The sequence below is a fragment of the Physeter macrocephalus genome, chromosome 12 (genome assembly GCF_002837175.3).
Source record: "Physeter macrocephalus isolate SW-GA chromosome 12, ASM283717v5, whole genome shotgun sequence".
NCBI classification, from domain to species: Eukaryota; Metazoa; Chordata; class Mammalia; order Artiodactyla; family Physeteridae; genus Physeter; species Physeter macrocephalus.
Window position 1 is genome coordinate 27366108 of NC_041225.1, and position 18174 is coordinate 27384281.

The 18174-nt window shown below is 57.2% G+C and overlaps 1 protein-coding gene across 3 annotated transcripts in view; it reads right to left on the bottom strand.

Moving 5' to 3' along the window:
• Positions 1-3145: 3145 nt before the first annotated feature.
• The window catches only part of EIPR1 (EARP complex and GARP complex interacting protein 1), an 84013-nt gene continuing 68984 nt past the window's right edge, over positions 3146-18174 (bottom strand). For all 3 annotated transcript variants that reach the window (XM_007100165.3, XM_028496914.2, XM_024118962.3), the window contains 4 exons: positions 9701-9837; positions 7146-7313; positions 5745-5912; positions 3146-3673 (listed from right to left, as the gene is read on the bottom strand). In XM_007100165.3, the coding sequence (XP_007100227.1) occupies positions 3499-3673; positions 5745-5912; positions 7146-7313; positions 9701-9837 (648 nt within the window). In that variant the 3' untranslated portion in view covers positions 3146-3498. The remainder of the gene's footprint in view (positions 3674-5744; positions 5913-7145; positions 7314-9700; positions 9838-18174) is intronic.

Sequence of the window (18174 nt, forward strand, 5' to 3'; positions counted from 1 at the left end):
TCCCCTCTGGTCCTGCGAACGACCAGCGTTTAAACACGTAGCTGTCCCCCTTCTCGAAGCGGACAGCAGCCCTGCTGGCCCCTACCTGCTGCGGGACTGTTCGGAGGCTGCCGGCTTACTCCTCCCCATGCTCCCTTGAGCCCACTCCGCCTGCTTCCCGTGACAGCAGCTGTGTCAGGTTCCCCAGCGGGTGCCCCCCATGCTGCCAGGCCAATGGGCTCTCAGCCCACCTGACACCCCACAGCGGCACTGACAGAGCACACGGGCTCCCCAGCTCCCAGAACACGCCCCCCCACCGGGCCCTCCCAGCTCCCGGCGGCCTCTTCCCTCCGCTTGGCTGGATCCCCTGCGCCCGACCTCGCGCCGGGGCTCGGCCTCTGGTCTTCTCTCCCGGGACGCCGCTGGCCCAGAGCTCCGCGCACCCGCTGCACCAGGAACACAGACTCCCACCCCGGCTCGCCCGGCCAGGACCCCACCCACCCGTCTCACGTCTGCAAGCATCTGGTTGGCTGGGCCCCCTGGCCACTTCACAGGCACCTCAAACTCAACGGCCCAAACCCGCTGCTCATCTTCCCTTCCCACCCCCCCCACTCCTCCGGTCCCTCCCGGCTCGGCCACCATGCTAGTCGCTCAGACCAACCCCGGGCCCTCCCTGGTTCCTCTCGCGGCCTCACACCTACTCTAATCGGTCAGTAAACTCGGCGGCTCCAACTGCCAAATCCGTCCAGAAACCAGCCGCCTGCCGGCCTCTCCGCAGCAGCCCGCCAGTGTCACCGGCATGTCGGGACCCCATGCTGGCTCTCTCGCTGCTCTGCGCCTGCCTCTCCACAGGGGCACATTAAATCACGTTCCCGGGAGCTCCGGTCCCTGGTAAGATGGAGGCGGCCTCTCCGAAAATGCTGGCACACGCGGACAGGACTTATGAACAGCTCTCTCCTGCCGTTTTAGGAAAACAGAGGCTTGCTCTCTGGCATCCCAGCCTCCCGGGCGATTCCTGTGCGGGCAGAGTGGGACAGTCTGCAGAAGCCTGGACTGGGGGAGGGACACCTCCTCTCCGACTGCCCGGAGGCTGTGTCCTGGGAGGGGCCCTGCTCCCTCTCTCTAGTCTCCCACCGCTGGCCGGGCGGCTCCGGCGTGGAGATGGCGCAGCAGAACAGGGGGAACAAAGCCGCAGTCTGATGTGTAAAAAGGAAAGCACCAGAAAGCTCTCGAGAGAGAGGGAGGAGCTCGTGAAAGCACCCCATAAAGTTGTTCAGGAACTCCTCAGTGATAGACACACAGCTTAGCAGAACAGGATGGTCCAGAAACAGCCCCGCACTAATAGGGCCAACTGACTTTTGACAAAGGAGCAAAAGCAGTTCAATGCAGGAACTACGGTCTTTAACAAATGGTGCTGGAATACTTGGCTATCTATAAGAAAAAAAAACCCCACAACCAAAACCTCACACCTTATTTTAAAAACTCAAAATAGATCATAGCTCCAAATATAAACTGTGAAACTACAACTTTCAGAAGAAACATTGGAGAAAACCTTCCTAACGTTGGATTTGATTCCAATATTTCAATCTATAAAAAAAAAAAAAGTTGGGTAGGTGGGACTTCGGCGAAACTCAAAACTTTTGCTCTGCGGAGACGCTGTTAAAAGGATGAAAAGAGAAGATAAAAACTGGGAGAAAATACTTGCAAATTACACAGCTGGCCAAGGACTTTTATCCAAAATACGTAAAGAACATTCTAAATCTATTGGACTTAAACACAATAATTAACAGTCGATGTAACTTTAAAAACGGGCTCCACCAAAGAGGACACACGGGCAGATGGTGAGTTAAGTGCGCGGAAAGCCGTTCCGCATCATTGCAGGGAAGCACAAGTGACAGCACCCCATGCCCGTGGGCGGCTGAGAAAGCTGAGCGCCCGCCTGCCCCTGGGAAGGAAAAATGCCGCGGCCCCTCGGGAAGCAGCGCAGCAGTTTTTCCTCCCGTAGAACCCTGTGCTCACACTCGCCAGCGCTGACCCTGAGGCAGGGGCTGCAAACGTTTTTGTAAAGGGTCGGACAGCAAAGATTTTAGGCGCTGAGGTTGCCTGGCCACTGCTGCACGTGTGCCGAAGCACATGAGTAAGGGCGGTGCTGCGTGCCAATAAAACTTTATTGACAAAAACAGGTGGTGGCAGGGATCTGGCCCCCATGACCTCAGGCTATAGTTTGCCAACGCCTGCCCTGGAAAATGAAAACTTCTGTTTACACAAACACCCATACACAAAGATTTACAGCAGCCGACAGGGCTTCCAGCAGGACTGCGGACCCCACGTGAGCCCAGAGCTTTGCCTCAGTCGCTGCGGAGCTGGGGCATCTAGCACGGCGCCTGGCACACAGGAGGCGCTCGACAAACACCTGTTTGTTGAGGACTTTCATTAGAGCTGGCAGCAGAAACGCCAAGGGCCTTAACCACCACCAGCCGCCGCCGGCCCCCCCCACAGCCCCCCGGTCCTCCGCCCGCCCATGGTACCCACTCTGTCCACACACTCTCACCCCTGAAAAGAAGAAACAAGACCCAGATGTGCCTCTCTGGGCCCACAGTGCAGCTAGAAACCACCACACAGACACTCCGGGGACGACAGATGGCTTCAGCGTTTAGAACGAGTCCATTCTTAGGCTGAAGCCCGCTGTGAAAAAAGGACTACGCCTGACAGCCATCTCGGTCCAGACGCGACACCTGGGCAGGTGAGGCCATGCCCAGAACAGACTCCTGGACCCACGGGAGGAGGAATAGGCAAGAGTCCCGTGCTCAGAGTTTTAGGATCACCTGACAACGTGGGGTTTCAACGGGTAAGCGTGCTGGGTGACCCGGGAACACGCGTGTGACCTCCAGGCGATGAGGATGCCGTCGGCACAAAGGAGCAGGACCCAGTGGGGCGCCATGCCCGGGGACGGGGCCCAAGGCCGGCAGGAGACCCCTGGTCACTGACAGCGTCAGGGCTCCCCCAGGCCACGGCCCGAGCACGGGCAGGTCAAGCCCAGGACGAAGCACGGGAGGCCCATCTGCCTCTTCTTCTGGGCCAGCACAGAGAAAATGAACAGAGACCGGGTGATGGGGCCATACCGGGGGCAGAGCTCCTGAAGAAAGACCTGGAGACCATGCAGCGTGGCCCTGCTCCTTTTATTTCGTTTTTAATCTTGAGAGAAAGACGAGTCCACATTATGGAAACAAATTACAGTGAGACTCCCGACACCCTTAAAAGCGAGGAGAGGAAGTGGGCGGTGACCAGGCAGAGGCCAGCCCGCGGAGCCCCAGCGCGGTCTGGGGACGGTGCTCCTGCTCCCATCGAGGGGAGACCTCAGGCGTCAGTGGTCGCTGGCAGATGCTCTGTCATTATTCACAGGTGCTCGCGTCAGGGGAGAGGGATGCTGGTTCTCCCAGACGGGGCTCTGCCCGGAAAGCCAGTGCCCACCACACGGCCGCCCGCGGCTGGGAACCTGCCCGAGGACGGCCTGGCGGCTCAGAGCAGTATGTGGTACTTCAGCGCCCGGGGCACCCTGTTGATCACCAGCCTCCCGTCATAGCTCAGGGAGGCAAAGAGCCAGGGGTCGGCCGAGGACCAGTCCACGGCGTACACGCTGTCCTCGTGCTCCTCATAGGTGGCGATGACGCTGTCCTGGGGGGGCTCCTGGCTCCTACAAGGCACCAGAGACACGCGTGTGTGAGTGAGGCGGGCGCCCTGCCCGGCGGTGGCAGCAGGCCTGGTCTCACCTGCACGACCGGGAGGTCCCCAGGAGCCGAGGGGGCCAACGGGGGCGCCCCTGCGGGAGCCCAGAGCCATCGCGTCCCCGGCCATGGGCCCTCGGGGCTCGTGGGGGGGGCCCCTACCGCCTAACACCTCCCTCCGCCGCTCTGGAGCAGGACGTGCTCGGGCTTGGGGGACGCTGGCTGGGGAACGTTCATGGGGCTAAGTGGACAACGGCCAAAGCTCCTGTGGCGTCTGCCAGAGGGACCTGGGACAGGCCAGCACAGCCCCCTGGGGTGGGTGGGGAGCCCTGCTCAGGACAAAGGGGAGGGGCTGGAAGGCCGGCAGGTCCTGGCCTGGGCTGTGACACCGCCGGCACCCCGTTCAAGTGGGAGTCGCTCGCCCCTTCCCTGGGACGCCTGCCGGGCGGGGCTCACGTGCACGGCCCTGTCTGGGAGCACGCAGAGCCGGGCCGGCCGCCTGGGCCTCCGAGATCGCAGGCCTGCCACGCGCCGGGCTGCTTCTCCGCCCGGCAGGGCCTCCTCGGCACTCTCCTCCCCATTTCGTGACTCTCTCTACCCGAGGAGCTCTCAGCAATCTGGGCCTCTTCCCAGGAGACAGCCCTCCCCACGTGCCCCCTGGCTCGGACCCTCACGCACCCCACGGCCCGACCCTCCCAGGAAGCCAACCTGCAGTGGCCAGCGAGTCCCCGGGTACAAACACCGCGTACAAGTCCTCAGGGGACTCCCATTCTCCTGAGCTCACTAAGACATGGGGACCAACCCCAGGAGCAGGCCTTCGGGAAACCGTGGGGGCACCTCGCGTCAGTGCCGTTGCCCGGCACGCCTGCCAGCCACACGCGCCTTCCTTCCTCGTGAGCTTCTCTGAAGCCGCCCGCGTGCAGGCAGGACCCCTGGATTAACACACAGGGCCAACGAAGGGGCCACCAGCTCTGTCCCCGGTATAGACGGGGCTCGGACGCCTGCTTGGCCGTGAAAAGAGAGGACAGTAGAAAACACCCAAGCCCTGCACGTGGCAGGTCGCTGGACTGAAGCCACTGCAACTGTATCTAAATACTGAGTTTGAACAGAAAAATGATTGCGTCTGTCTCAAGAGAAACAATCGGTAGACTGCCACCAAGCCAGCTTCTCACACAGGAATTTTAGGCTCAACACAGGTGGGCAGAAGAAGACATCAGACAGCAGAACAGTGTGAAGAGTCTCCAAACAGAACGACAAACCCCTCTCGTATTTTACGGCTCAGACCGCTCAGCTCGACAGGGTTTTATTCCAGAACTTCCTCCCCTGGAGGCGGGAGACTCGACTCCACGGTAGCATCTGAATCACAACAGGAAGCGGCCGCCACACATGAAGGTGCATCTATTCCAGGAACAAGACGTGTCTCCTTTACACCCACGTTGCTGACAAAGGACACGAGCTCACCCCGCCGCCGCTGCCCTGGACCAGGCTGCCCTGTGTGAGCCCCGAACCCCAGGACCCCACAAGTCTCGGGGCGCAACCCCATTGTGAAGAGAGAGCTCCCGAGCAGAGCAATTAGGATTGGAAAGAGTTTGGAAAATATTCAGCCGAGACGGTGAGGCTGCGGGAACGGGCAGCGAGGTTTCCCGCACGGCGCCCGGCGTCTCGGGGGAAGCAGTGCGGGGGGGCCGGGCCGGGTCTGGGCCCGAGGTCCCCGCCTTGACACCTGCCAGCGAGGGTGGCCAGTCCACGACCCGATCCAGGACGGCACAGCGAGGAGGGACGCCCGCCGCTGCCTCTCCCACAGGGTGTCACGAGGGCCGGCGGAGGTCACTTCTCACTGCCCAGGGCTGCAGACGGGCCTCGGGCCTCACAACCTCACCTGTGACGCTCAGCAAGAACGCGGACAGACACGCGTTTTAGAGGCCACAGCGCCCTACCCGACGCCATGGTCCGCAGCCCGCACCTGTGGACACGCCCGCCACCCTCGCAGGGACCGAGCCACGCCCACACGCCGGGGGCCGCCGCGCCGCGAGCGCTTACTTCTCCTCTGGACGGCGGTCCTCCTGGTCGCTCAGGTCAGCGTCGTCCACCAGGTGGCCGAAGGGCTCGGAGGAGATGGACACCATGTTGGAAAGGATGACCCTGCTGTCACTGCTGCCCGTGAGGACGAGCTGGTCGTGTGAGTGATTGTAGCGGACGCCCCACACCCTGTGGGAGGACAGGCTCCAGCACCACCGACCCCCCTGGACAGGGAGGCCGGGTCCCACCCGCTCATCTGTCACTGGCTGGTTCCCAGCAGGGGCAGGCGCGCGGCACGGCTCTGAAACCTTCTGAATCCCGACTAACGGAGACCAAATGGTAGCACAGACCCCGGGGGGAGGTTTGCTGCTCAGGAGCCGCACAGGCTTTCCAGAATTCTAAAGGCAAAGGCTGCCCAAGAAGCAAAATACGGACTAGAGAGAACCTGTGACATAGGTCACACCCCAGGGCAGCCTCCCAAGGGCTGCTCTCCGGTCGGGTCACGAGGCCCAGGAGCTTGCTGAGCTGGGCCGCCCGCCGGCAGACCCAGGGGTCAGCGGAGAGCCGGACTGCCGCTCGGGGCCAGGGGACGGAGCTCCTCCCCAGACCGCAGGAATTACGGCCTCTCACTGAACCTGTCCAAACCATACTCCAGCATTCAGGTGGTAAATACACACACACACAGATATGCACATGCACACAAGTGCACGCACACACAAGCACACACACCCATACGCGTGCACAAAGAAGCGTACACACACACACCAGTACACACGAACATGCACACATACACAAGCACACGCATGGAGACAAACACGCAAGCACACACACGCATACATACAAGCACACACAAGCATGTACAAACAACACGCTTTATTTGAATAAAAACTGGCTCATACTATGCACGATTTTCTATGACTCGATCTCTTTCGCTTAGCAAAAAGTAGCCAGCACATGGTATATACATAAAAACAACGTCTCAGGGAGAATGGCCAGTCTTTGGCACCCTGCGTGTCCCTACACACAGCCATCCCTCACTCCCTCTGAAGCAGCACCATCCCCGCTGCAGCGAAGCCACTGGACGGACTTAACCAGTCCCCTGCTGCCAGGCACTGGGCAGTTCCCAGCCTCCCTGCACGGCGCACAATGCCACGTGAACATCTGTGCACGTTCGTTTTTGCCTCTTTGGACTGGCACTATTTCAAGAGAAAACAGAATCTAGTGTTTTTCTTCTTTTCCTATGTTTACGAATCACAAACATTCAGATTTGGAATTCGTGTTTCTTTACGAAAAATAAAACGGGGTTGATTAAATGATTCACAGCAGCACAAACTAAGCTGGTTTGTGCCTTTCCAAACGGTGAAGTAATTAGCAAAATAAATTGCCTAAGCCCCTCCCCCAAGCGGCCCGCGAGGAACGCACCAGTGGGAGTGCTCCTCCAGCGTCTTGACGGGCTCGGCGACGTTGCGGGTGTCCCAGAACTTCACCCTGCAGTCGTCCCCGCAGCTGGCCAGGTAGTACTGCTTGTTGGGGTTGAAGTCCAGGTCCCGCACCAGCTGGCCGTGTGCGCTCTCAATGCAGTAGATCTGGCTGTGCGGGGGCGGAGGGGGCGGGCACAGGTAAGAGGTGGGACGAGGGAAGCTGGCGACTGCCCCCTGCACCTTCTCCCAGACCCCGTCCAGCGCAGGATCCAGGCGGGGCGCTCCTGTGCGCAGGCCACGCCTGCGACCCTGCAGAAGGGTGGCTGGTTGGCGGCTCTCAAAGGTGTGACCTGGAACCCAGAGGATGAGAGCGGTCCGGCGGGCTGAGACTGCCACAGAGAAGCAGAGACAGACTCCGGACAGAAAGGCTGACCAACGTCTGGAAGGACGCAGTGAGACAGGAGAAGGAAAAGGGAGGGGGGTGGAAAGTGGAATACAGCGCTGGTGGTGTCGGGAGATAGAGAGAGAAAAGGAAGGAAAAGTTGGGAAAGCTACAGAAACACCGAAGGAAACAGTGCTCGTCACCGCTGGGCCCGTGCCTCATCCTTGCACACAACCCGGGTGCCGACACTGGGTGGGGGCGGGCGTTGGGGCCGAATCGGCCACACCGCTGTTCAGGGCTCACGCGTGCCCGTACATGTGCGTGCTTGCCCGTGTGTACACAACGCACAAACATGCACACACCTGCCATACACACATGCACACACATGGGTATCTGTGCCCGCACATGAACGTGTACACACCCACACGTGGGTGCACCAGTGTGCACAGAGGTGCAGGCACACATGCACGCACAGACCTAACTGAAGCCCCGCCATCCACCTCCAGGCTGCTCCTTGCAGGGTGTGGAATCAGAATATTCCATCTCCTACAGCAAAACCCCCTGTGATATCACAAACCCAAACCAGAGGTACAGGTCAGCTGAGGCAGGACAGTGGCTTCAGACGAAGAGCTTGTGTCCCAGCAGGACGGAAAGGGGCCCCCGCCAGGCCCGCAGTCGGCCCCGCGAGACACGCCGTCCACTCTGCCCTCTCCACGTCCTCCCTCGGCTGTGACTTCACCTCTCCTGCAAACACTGGACCTCGTGCTCTGCACGGCTCCCGTTGGGACTGCTCCCGGAACCAGCTCCCTCGCCCGGCACCAAGGTCTCCACAGTCCCATCTCACGCCAGATGACCTCAGTCCTTTTCCTCTTTTCTCCCATGTTGGGTTTTCGGGCCCCAAACCACTTTTAAATCTTGAACCGGTTTTTACATCCTGAACCTTCCCAATAGCCTAATATTTTTTTCCGCAAATAAGATACCCGAACCTTAAGATCTTCCGAGTGAAACAGGGAAATGAATAAAATTAAGCCCGGCGAGGTCCTAGGGAGCTGGGGGGAGTCACACGGGCACAGAGTATCGACTCAGGCTTTCCTGGGGCTCTGGGGGCAGTGATCTGGATACAAAAGCACAAGACGTTCCAGAAGCAGCACTGAAAGCGCCAACACCCAGGCTGTTTGCAGAGGAGACACAACACCAAGGAGAAGAGGCCCCGGGTCGCCTGCTGTCCATCGCCCCCAGGGACGGCTGCCTCCCAGGGCCCCCTCCTGCCCCCTGGCTTTGGGGTCTGTAATGTCAGTCTTCAAGGTTCTCATCTAGACACCGAAATCTTCACATCCTTCAAAGAACAATGAAAACGGGAAAAGATAGCCACAGGCCCTGGAGGAATGGATTCCAGTCCCGACATCCAAGCCCGGAGCTTTCAGCTTCTGATAGGAAACCCAACAACCCCGCCCCCACCCCCCCCACCCCCGGCACAGACACACACGCGCGCGCGCGCGCACACACACGTCGAATATTGATCACCCCCTGCGCTTTCAGAGGGGCCGTGGACTTAGATTTAAAGCTGGGCCCCCGCCCTCGAAGGCAACATGAGCTATTTCACGACATCCGTCTTTGCAGCTTAGTGATAAATTACGGTGTGCTGAGGGGATAAACTGTATCTTAAAAGAGACTGCAGGGCCCTGTTGCCATGACAACAGTGTGCACACCGCCACTCCTTCGCCGTCAACGCCACACCTGGCACAGAGAAGCGCTAGCTATGTGGACGATGGCTTAACTGACAAACGATGGTCACCCCGTGGGCGTGCGTCTGCGAGGTGCGGAGATGGCCAAGCAGCCCTCACCCGCGGTCGCCGACCATGGAGACAGAGAGTCTGTGGTCACCACCTCAGGCCTGAGCTGCTACAAAAGCCTGACCTTGATCTCCACCGCAGACCGCCGCTGCCGCCGAAGGACACCCACAGAACAAGACCACCGGGGCGGGGCGCGGACCCACAGCACGGGTGCACTCAAGACGGGGCGGAGAAAGAGGACGAGGCGTACGACTTCCCACAAAACCGAGGCCAACACAGACGAGCCCCATGGCCGCAGCACAAGAGCCCTGGTGGATGGGCGTGCGGGGCAGGGCGGGGAGGGGCCTTCGGGGCGTGTCCTGGGCCCCGGCCGTCACTGACCTCATGGTCCGCGTGTCCCACCCTCGGACAGCCGTGTCGTTCGCCGTGGCCACCTGGGTGCAGTTGTGATGCGGGCTCCACCGCCCCGTCGTGAACTTCAGCTGTCCCTTCCCTTCCAGGGATGCCGAACTGGCCAGCTGCAAATTGGGTGATGTTTTCAAAGGAAGAAAAAAAGACACGTAATTTGAACTCTATTCAGAACATTTAAGAGGATATCTTGTACAGGCTATCGTTGAAGATAACTACTGAAAATAATTAGGAAGCTCTGTCTTTGTTTCCTTCCCTTAGAAGGCAAGAACGTTTGAACCTTATTTGGAGACAAAATATATAAAACTGAACGCAGCAAAAAATAGCAGGCACGTTGATAGCGCCTCTATTAGACAGGACTTGCCAGTGTAGGTTAGGGAGAATCTGCTCGAATCTGAAGACAACAACACGCAGCAGCTCCAACATCTGGCCTCCTCCCAAAACAAGGACGAGGCCAGCTGGTCCACACGGCCAACCCCAGGTGGAAAAGGACAAACGGCTGCGACCCACCCAGACGTGTGCTCAGACGCGTGCCCTCCCCTCCCTGCCGCGAGGATCTCGGCGTCCGTTACTCAGGGGTTAACTAAACCCCAACAGGGAACGGACGGCGGAGAGCCTCGAGACCACCAGCAGTCGGGGCCGGGCTCTGGTGCGAGCCTGGAAGAAGGGCCCCCTCCGCCCCCGACCCCGCTGCCCCACCGGCCCTCCCACTTGCCACCTGCGATCTTATGCACAAAGGCCTATCACGCGGTGGCGTCTGACGGCAGGAGGGCTCCGGGCTCGTCTGCGGTCCTCAGGTCACTCGACCCTCCGTGATTCACTTCACTTTACCCTGAACACCAGTCTCGCCCTGCGGACCCTCTGAGCGGGACCCGGGCACGGCCGCGGCAGCGCTGGACAGAGGCCCGAGGGTGTCACTGGGCCCCAGACTTGGCCCCGGCCGGGGTGGGCACACCGAGTGGGCGGTCAGTGCGAGGGGATCGACCAGAAACCTGGGGAAAACACCCGGTTTCCTCTCCAGAGAGCCTGGCCCAGTTAAGAAGCCTGACAGCGGGCAGGTCTTTAAAAACGACTTCCGAGCGAGAGCCCCACTTACGCTAGCGCCCACTGCAGCAGAGGTCGCCCAGCCAGGACACGCTGGCCAGCCGGCAGCGGCAGCTCGGAGACGCGCAGGCGGCTCCTGTGCCGTCCGGGGCTCACGGGGAGCCCTGCTGGCTGTCCGCCCGGCTCCTGGGCCCCAGCCCTGCCCTCCCCGCCCCACCCCCTGCCCACAGCCCAACGAGGCAGTGGAGGAGAGAGCCCGTCCCCCTGGAAAAGCGGGGGCTCTTGTTTCGTAAGACGCCAGTTAAAATACCTGTTCTGCCATTACAGACGGAGCACCACTATTAACCTCCACAGAAGTTAGGGTTAGAGTCTGGTCTGGGCGAGACTCGCGGGTTGTGTTAGCGTCGGGGGCCCGACCAGGCACGGCGGCGACGGAGTGAAACAAGGGTGGCCACCCGCACCTCCAGGAGGAAGTGCCCGCGCTCTGGGCACTCCCAGGGCTCACATTCAAGCTGCCAGGGAGGCTCCGGGGAGCAGCCATCACCCGAGACAGGCCCCGGGGCGCCTGCAGTGGGGAGAAGGGGCAGGGAGAGCGGCCGAGGGTGGAGAAGAGCCAGAGCCGGGCGAGACGTCAGGAAGGACAGAGCGGCTGACGGACAGAAAGGGGGCCGCCGACCAGCGGGGCCTGGCAACACCCGCTGCCCAGGCCGCGGCTCGGGCCACCTGGGCAGACCCGGGCCTGAGCTAGCTTGGCGGAGAGGGCCGCATCGGGGACCCAAAGCCAGGGCCGTCCCAACGCCTCCCCTCCAGGCCAGCACCCTCACGGCCACCCACGGAGCGCCCGCGCCCGACACCCCACGAGCGGGCCCCACGGGGGACCCCACTGACCCTCAGACTCCACCCCAGTCTCCTGGAGGACGCCGACCGGCTCAGCCGGGTGGGGAGCCCGCCGGGAGGGGTCAGCAAGGGCCGAGGGGCTGGGGGCGGCGGAGGGGCTGCTCCTCTGATGACGGGCAGGGGCCCCGCCCCTTTTCCCTGCATCGGGGGCCACGGCTTTCTCCTTCTCTCGTCATCTGAGCAGCGGAGGCAAGTCAGCCCAGGAGCAGGGGTGCCGTCGCCTTCGGGGGCGTGTGGGGGGCACAGAGCGTGGACAGGTCACAGGGAGGAGGCCCGGCCCCCAGGCAGGACGCAGAGGGGACCACACGGCGCGGCCACCGCAAAGCCACGGAGGAGAAAGGGACGGTGGCAGGAGCCTCACGACGTAGGACCTGGACTCTCAGCCGCAAGGGACGGCCAGTGAGCGCCGGTGTGGGCAGAGGCCATCTCGGCCCTGCCCGCAGCAGTGACAGGCACAGCCCCCCGAGGAGGGACGGCGGCGCACAGCCCCCCGAGGAGGGACGGCGGCCCACAGGCCCCCGAGGAGGGACGGCGGCGCACAGCCCCCCGAGGAGGGACGGCGGCCCACAGCCCCCCGAGGAGGGACGGCGGCCCACAGCCCCATACCCTGAAACGGGCCTAAAACACGAGCATCAGACACACAGGGTGAGCTTTCCCACACTGGGCTTCGGCTTTTCCAGCTGTGGCTGGACGTTTAACATCCACATTGACAGCACCAACCAAGAAACAGCTTTATGGCCTCTCCTTTAGGGAAAGAAAAACTAGCCAAAAGAAACATGTACAGGTACCATTTCAGTTTTCTGAAGACTAGTTAAGTAAGATCAACAATCAGTTACATAAAACGGTTGAGTATACAACTCAGCCATAAAAGAGAGAAATTCTGCCTCTTGCAGCAACACGGATGGACCTGGGGGGTATCACGCAGACAGAGAAAGACAAATACTGCATGATATCACTTATATGTGGAATCTAAAAAATACAACAAACTAGTGACTATAACAAAAAAGCAGCAGACTCACGGGGACGGAGAACAAACTAGGGGTTACCAGTGGGGAGAGGGGAGCGGAGCGACAATACAGGGGCAGGGGATTCAGAGGTACAGACTATTATGTATAAAATTAAGCTACAAGGATGTAGTGTACAACACAGGGAATATAGCCAATGTTTTATCAAACTAGTGACTATAACAAAAAAGCAGCAGACTCACGGGGACGGAGAACAAACTAGGGGTTACCAGTGGGGAGAGGGGAGCGGAGCGACAATACAGGGGCAGGGGATTCAGAGGTACAGACTATTATGTATAAAATTAAGCTACAAGGATGTAGTGTACAACACAGGGAATATAGCCAATATTTTATAATAACTATAAATGGAATATAACCTTTAAAAATTGTGAATCACTATATTGTAAACCAGCTATACTTAAACAAAAAAAGTTCAGTATATTTTCTAACTAATCAACATTCAGGGTTCTAATTAATTTTCTATCAAACACGTGGATTCATTATCAAACTCTTCAGAAGCATAAACACATAAGGTCCTACCATCAGAAGACAGGCGCTATAAACTCAGCAGAGTGAATTCTTGAAGAGGATGGTAAGTGTGCCAAGCGGGGAAGATCCGCAACAGTGCACGAAGCACCCAGGTCGAATCCTAACAAACGACGCTGCCAGCAAAGCTCTCTGCACGTGCTCTACTCTGACTCCATCAGGGCTCCAGCAGAAGTTAAATCAGCAAAACTTAACAAGCACTGTCTGCTTCCAAAACCCACACTGAGGAACAGCCCGTGAGGAACCCAGGCCCTGGGTCCAACCGCATCCTGCCACAAACGCGTCCGTGAGCTCGGAGCAGGTCCTTCCGGTAGAGCCCTCGGATGAGACGCCAGCCCCACTGACACCTGGCCTGCGGCCTCACGAGAGACTTGAGGTTGCAGACTCTTGACTGTCCCCGCAGAAACCACGTGATGGCCGGGCAGCGGGGCGGCGCTAACTGGGTGGTCGTTTGTTAGGAAGCACAGATAACTGATAAGGTGTTAACCTGAGGCAGGGGAGACTCCGAGTGAACTCAGCAGCCCCCTACTTCACAGAGAGGGTAGGTGCCTCACCCTGGGCCACACAGCCGCAGTGCAGAACAGGACCAGCTCCGGTTCCAGCTCCACTGCACACTCTAGAGCAGGAAACACCGGGGCAACGAAACGCCATGCCCACAGGTGCTGAGAAGTCTGCAAGGTAGATTTTAATGAAAACCTGGAAGAGATCTCACCATCAATTTTTAAGGTGCTACTCAGGGCAGCCAGCATGGTGCAAGTTGTAAGGTTAATCAATCACTTTTTCTGGTTTCCTGGTGACACAGAGACAGAACTCAGCAAGAACTCCAGAGGGTGCGATGCACATAGTACTCTGCTTCCCAGCATTAAAGAGAAATATTCAGTGCTTCCCAGTCCAGAAGGAATGATTAAAGGATCCCCAAATCCTCTCTGAAGGAGTAACTAGCACAAGACAAGAGCAAGAGAAGGCGCTTCTATGAACAAAACGCTGTGACTGAAACCTTCAGGAGCAGTTCAAGGGGGGCATGAGGTTTCCAAAGACCAAAGCCGCACCCCTGCCACCAAGCCCCACGGCGCCGACAGGGGACCAGACCTGGGGAGGGGGCAGGCCTCGAGGACACAGGACCGAGCACGTGCTCATCGGCACTGAGGGTGATGCAGGAGCAGCGAGCGCCACCGCACCCCCTCTGGAAGGAGAGCCTCGGCGAAGCAACAGCAGGGCTGCAGCTTTTCGAGCGTAAGAGACATAAAGTGTCCACGCAGGCAAGCCCACCGCGTGCCCCGGCCCAAGCTGCCAGGAGACAGCAGCTTGTCACACAGCAGACGCCACCGCCACTGGAGCCCCTCTCCCCGTCAGACCCTGCAGAGGCCCCGGGGACCGAGACGGCCCTGAGCCAGGGCTGACGGGCTTGTTCCCCTTGCCAAAGACGGGTTTGGGCCTGGACGCACGGTCGTGCCTGAAAAGGGGACAGAGGGACTGCCAGGAAAGGCTTTCCTTTCAAACCAGGGGAGACGTGGGAAGGGAACCTGCTTTCTCCTTGTGGATGTGGTGGGAATCTGGGTGTGATGCCTGGCACCGCTGCAGTCACCTTGCAGTCATGACGGGACAGCAGTGACAGGTGGACATGGCAGAGCAGAAACATGCAGAGTATCTGGGTCCTCTGCTGTGGAGACACTGAATTAACCAACCCCAGAGGGGCTTTGTTTCCATGTTTCTTGTTACAGCAGATGATTCAACCTCCTCTTTATCTAAGTCACTTCTTACGTCCTGCAGCCAAATGCATTCTAACCGACACACCCACCATGCCCGCCGGAGACGACGCCATCGGGTATGCCTCCACAGCCTCCACATCGGGGGTGTGGGAATGGCAGCCCCAGCTCTGAGCAGGACCCCTGAGCTGGGTCCCCGCTCCGCTTCCTAGGGAGTAACCTGACGAGGTACTTTGTCCCTCTGAGGCCTGGCTTTCTCTCCTGTGTCTCACTTGTAAGACTGGGATATTAAAGAAGCTGCCCCCCAAGGCTATGAGGATTCCATGAGATGACATTCCTAAAAAGCCCAGACACTGCCTGGAGCTGTGCCCTGCCTTCAGGGACAGGGCAGAAGGGGCGGGGTGCCCTGTCTTCTGGCGCACAGGGTGGGTCCAGCGTCCTGGTGGGAATGGGGCGAGCTCGGCAGGACTCCCCCAGGCCCATCGCTACCCTCAGGACGTGGAAGATAGGGTGCTGCCGCCCCTGCCCCTGCTGCCAGGGTCAGGGCAGGCGGGCCCCCTCCCCTGCGCGTGGCCCACACCGGACCCAGACCCAACAGGGCTGGCGGCTCCCACACCCAGTCAAGGACTCTGCCAGCCCAGAAGAAGCGTTCCCGGCTGCACAGAGCTGACACGGGAAGGTTTTGAGGGCAGCCTCCGGGAAACCAGAGTCCTCCTGTGTTTAGAAAATGCACACAAGGCAGCAGGTGCCAGCACGGGTGAGGAACTTGAGGTCATTTTCAATGTATTTTTAGTTCATTTCCAACAGGACTTTATTTGTAAGGAGAACAGAACTAAAAGGGCTTTTCCCCTTTGCTGCACCAAAACCCAACCTCTCCTTGTGGAGGAAAACGTGTGTCCGACACCCACAAATGTGGGCTTGACCTCGGCTCCAGACTCAAAACAGGAAAGGTTGTGAGGGCAGATTTAAAGTTTTTGGCCAAGATGGACGAGAACGTAACAAGTATTTCTGTCACACCAGTGATATACTAGTGATGTGCTGGAGACACAGTCCTCACCGTAGCTCATTGTTTGGAGAGGAAAGAAGAGGGAAGGATAATGAAGCTCAGAGCACCAGTAGCTCTGTAACAACCAGAGCTCACCGCTCCGTCCTGGCTGAACTGTGATTAGCACTTGCTGGCTTCGGGGAAAGTAACCTAATTACCAAGTAAACACAGACTGCTTTTCGGCACTTCGATTTCTCCGCCCTGTACGTCTTGCCCTCGCACTAGGATCCTACTGGGTGACCCGAGGCTCAGCTGTAATCCACTTGTGGAGACCGCGTACTCCAGCCACTCGATCCGTCCACGCATCCATGCATCCCTCCATCAGGCCTGTATGGACCACTCGCAGTGCACCAGGCACCATGGGGGATGTTGTCCTCACATAATGTTACTGTTAAACTGCCTTACTCTACAGATGTGGACGCTGGGGCTTGGACGGCCAAGCAACTCGCCCAAGGTCACACTGTGAGTGGGACTTGACTCAACTGTCAGTGCTTCTCCCGTGTCCACGTGTCCCCAGTCCCCCACGTCCCCTTAGCCACTGGCCCACGCCCACCCCAGCCTATTCCAGGAAAACCTGAACATTTGAATTAAAGGCTCATCCGCACACTACAGCCCCTGTAACTGGTGGCAAACTACAAAAAAGCAGAGACAGTATCTCTGTATTTGTCACACCCCAGGCTGTGTGGCCACGGCAGGCATTCAACCCCAATGTCAGTGACAAACACGTCAGCCCTCCCAGCTCAGCAGCTGCTTTTTCTCACACACTCTTAGTTTCTAAATGTACATTTACTCTTTCTTATAGAAAGAAGTCTTTTGCAAGCTCAGGAAACACTTCCTAGCTAAATACCTCCATTCAGCCCATTCTGCATCTAATGATTTTTTTCAAGATCCACCTGGAAGATTAAAAACTACCCATTGTCTCCAATATTTACAAAACCAAAAGGCATATGCAGCTATTAAGCTATGATATTAAGATATGTTACTAAATCCATGTTTTCTTAGAGATCATGGCTTCTTTTTTTAAAACAAATATCCTAAAACATAAATTCAAATGACTGCTGTCTGAGAGCTGTGGCTCTAAAGGTATTATTATGGTAACAATGCAGACACCGCTCAAAATATTTTGGAATACCTTTTTACGAGTCGCACAAGAAAACCAGTTTTCTGTCCATGAACAGAGGAATGGATAAAGAAGTTGTGGTATATATACATACACAATGGAATATTACTCAGCCATAAAAAAGAACAAAATAATGCCATTTGCAGCAACATGGATGGACCTAGAGATTGTTATACTGAGAAGGAAGTCAGACACAGAAAGACAAACATCATATGATATCACTTATATGTGGAATCTAAAAAAAAGGTACAAATGAACTTATTTACAAAACAGAAGCAGAGTCACAGATGTAGAAAACAAACTTATGATTACCAGGGGATAAGGCAGGGGAGGGATAAATTGGGAGACTGGGACTGACAAATACATGCTACTATATACCAAATTTGTATGGAAACACAAAAGACCCCAAAGAGCCAAAGCAATCTTGAGAAAGAAACATGGAGCTGGAGGAATCAGGGTCCCTGACTTCAGACTATACTACAAAGCTACAGTACGGTACTGGCACAAAAAAAGAAATAGAGATCAATGATACAGGACAGAAAACCCAGAGATAAACCCACGCACCTATGGTCACCTAATCTATGACAAAGGAGGCAAGAATATACAATGGAGAAAAGACAGTCTCTTCAATAAGTGGTGCTGGGAAAACTGGACAGCTACATGTAAAAGAATGAAATTAGAATACTCCCTAACACCATACACAAAAATAAACTCAAAATGTATTAAAGACCTAAATGTAAGGCCAGACATTATAAAACTCCTAGAGAAAAACATAGGAAAAACACTCTTTGACATAAATCACAGCAAGATCTTTTTTGACCCACCTCCTAGAGTAATGAAAATAAAAACAAAAATAAACAAATGGGACCTGATGAAACTTAAGAGCTTTTGCAGAGCAAAGAAAACCATAAATGAAACGAAAAGACAACCCTCAGAATGGTAGAAAATATTTGCAAATGAAGCAACTGACAAGGGATTAATCTCCAAAATATACAAACAGCTCATGCAGCTCAATATCAAAAAAAAAACAAACAACCCAATCCAAAAATGGGCAGAAAACCTAAATAGACATTTCTCCAAAGAAG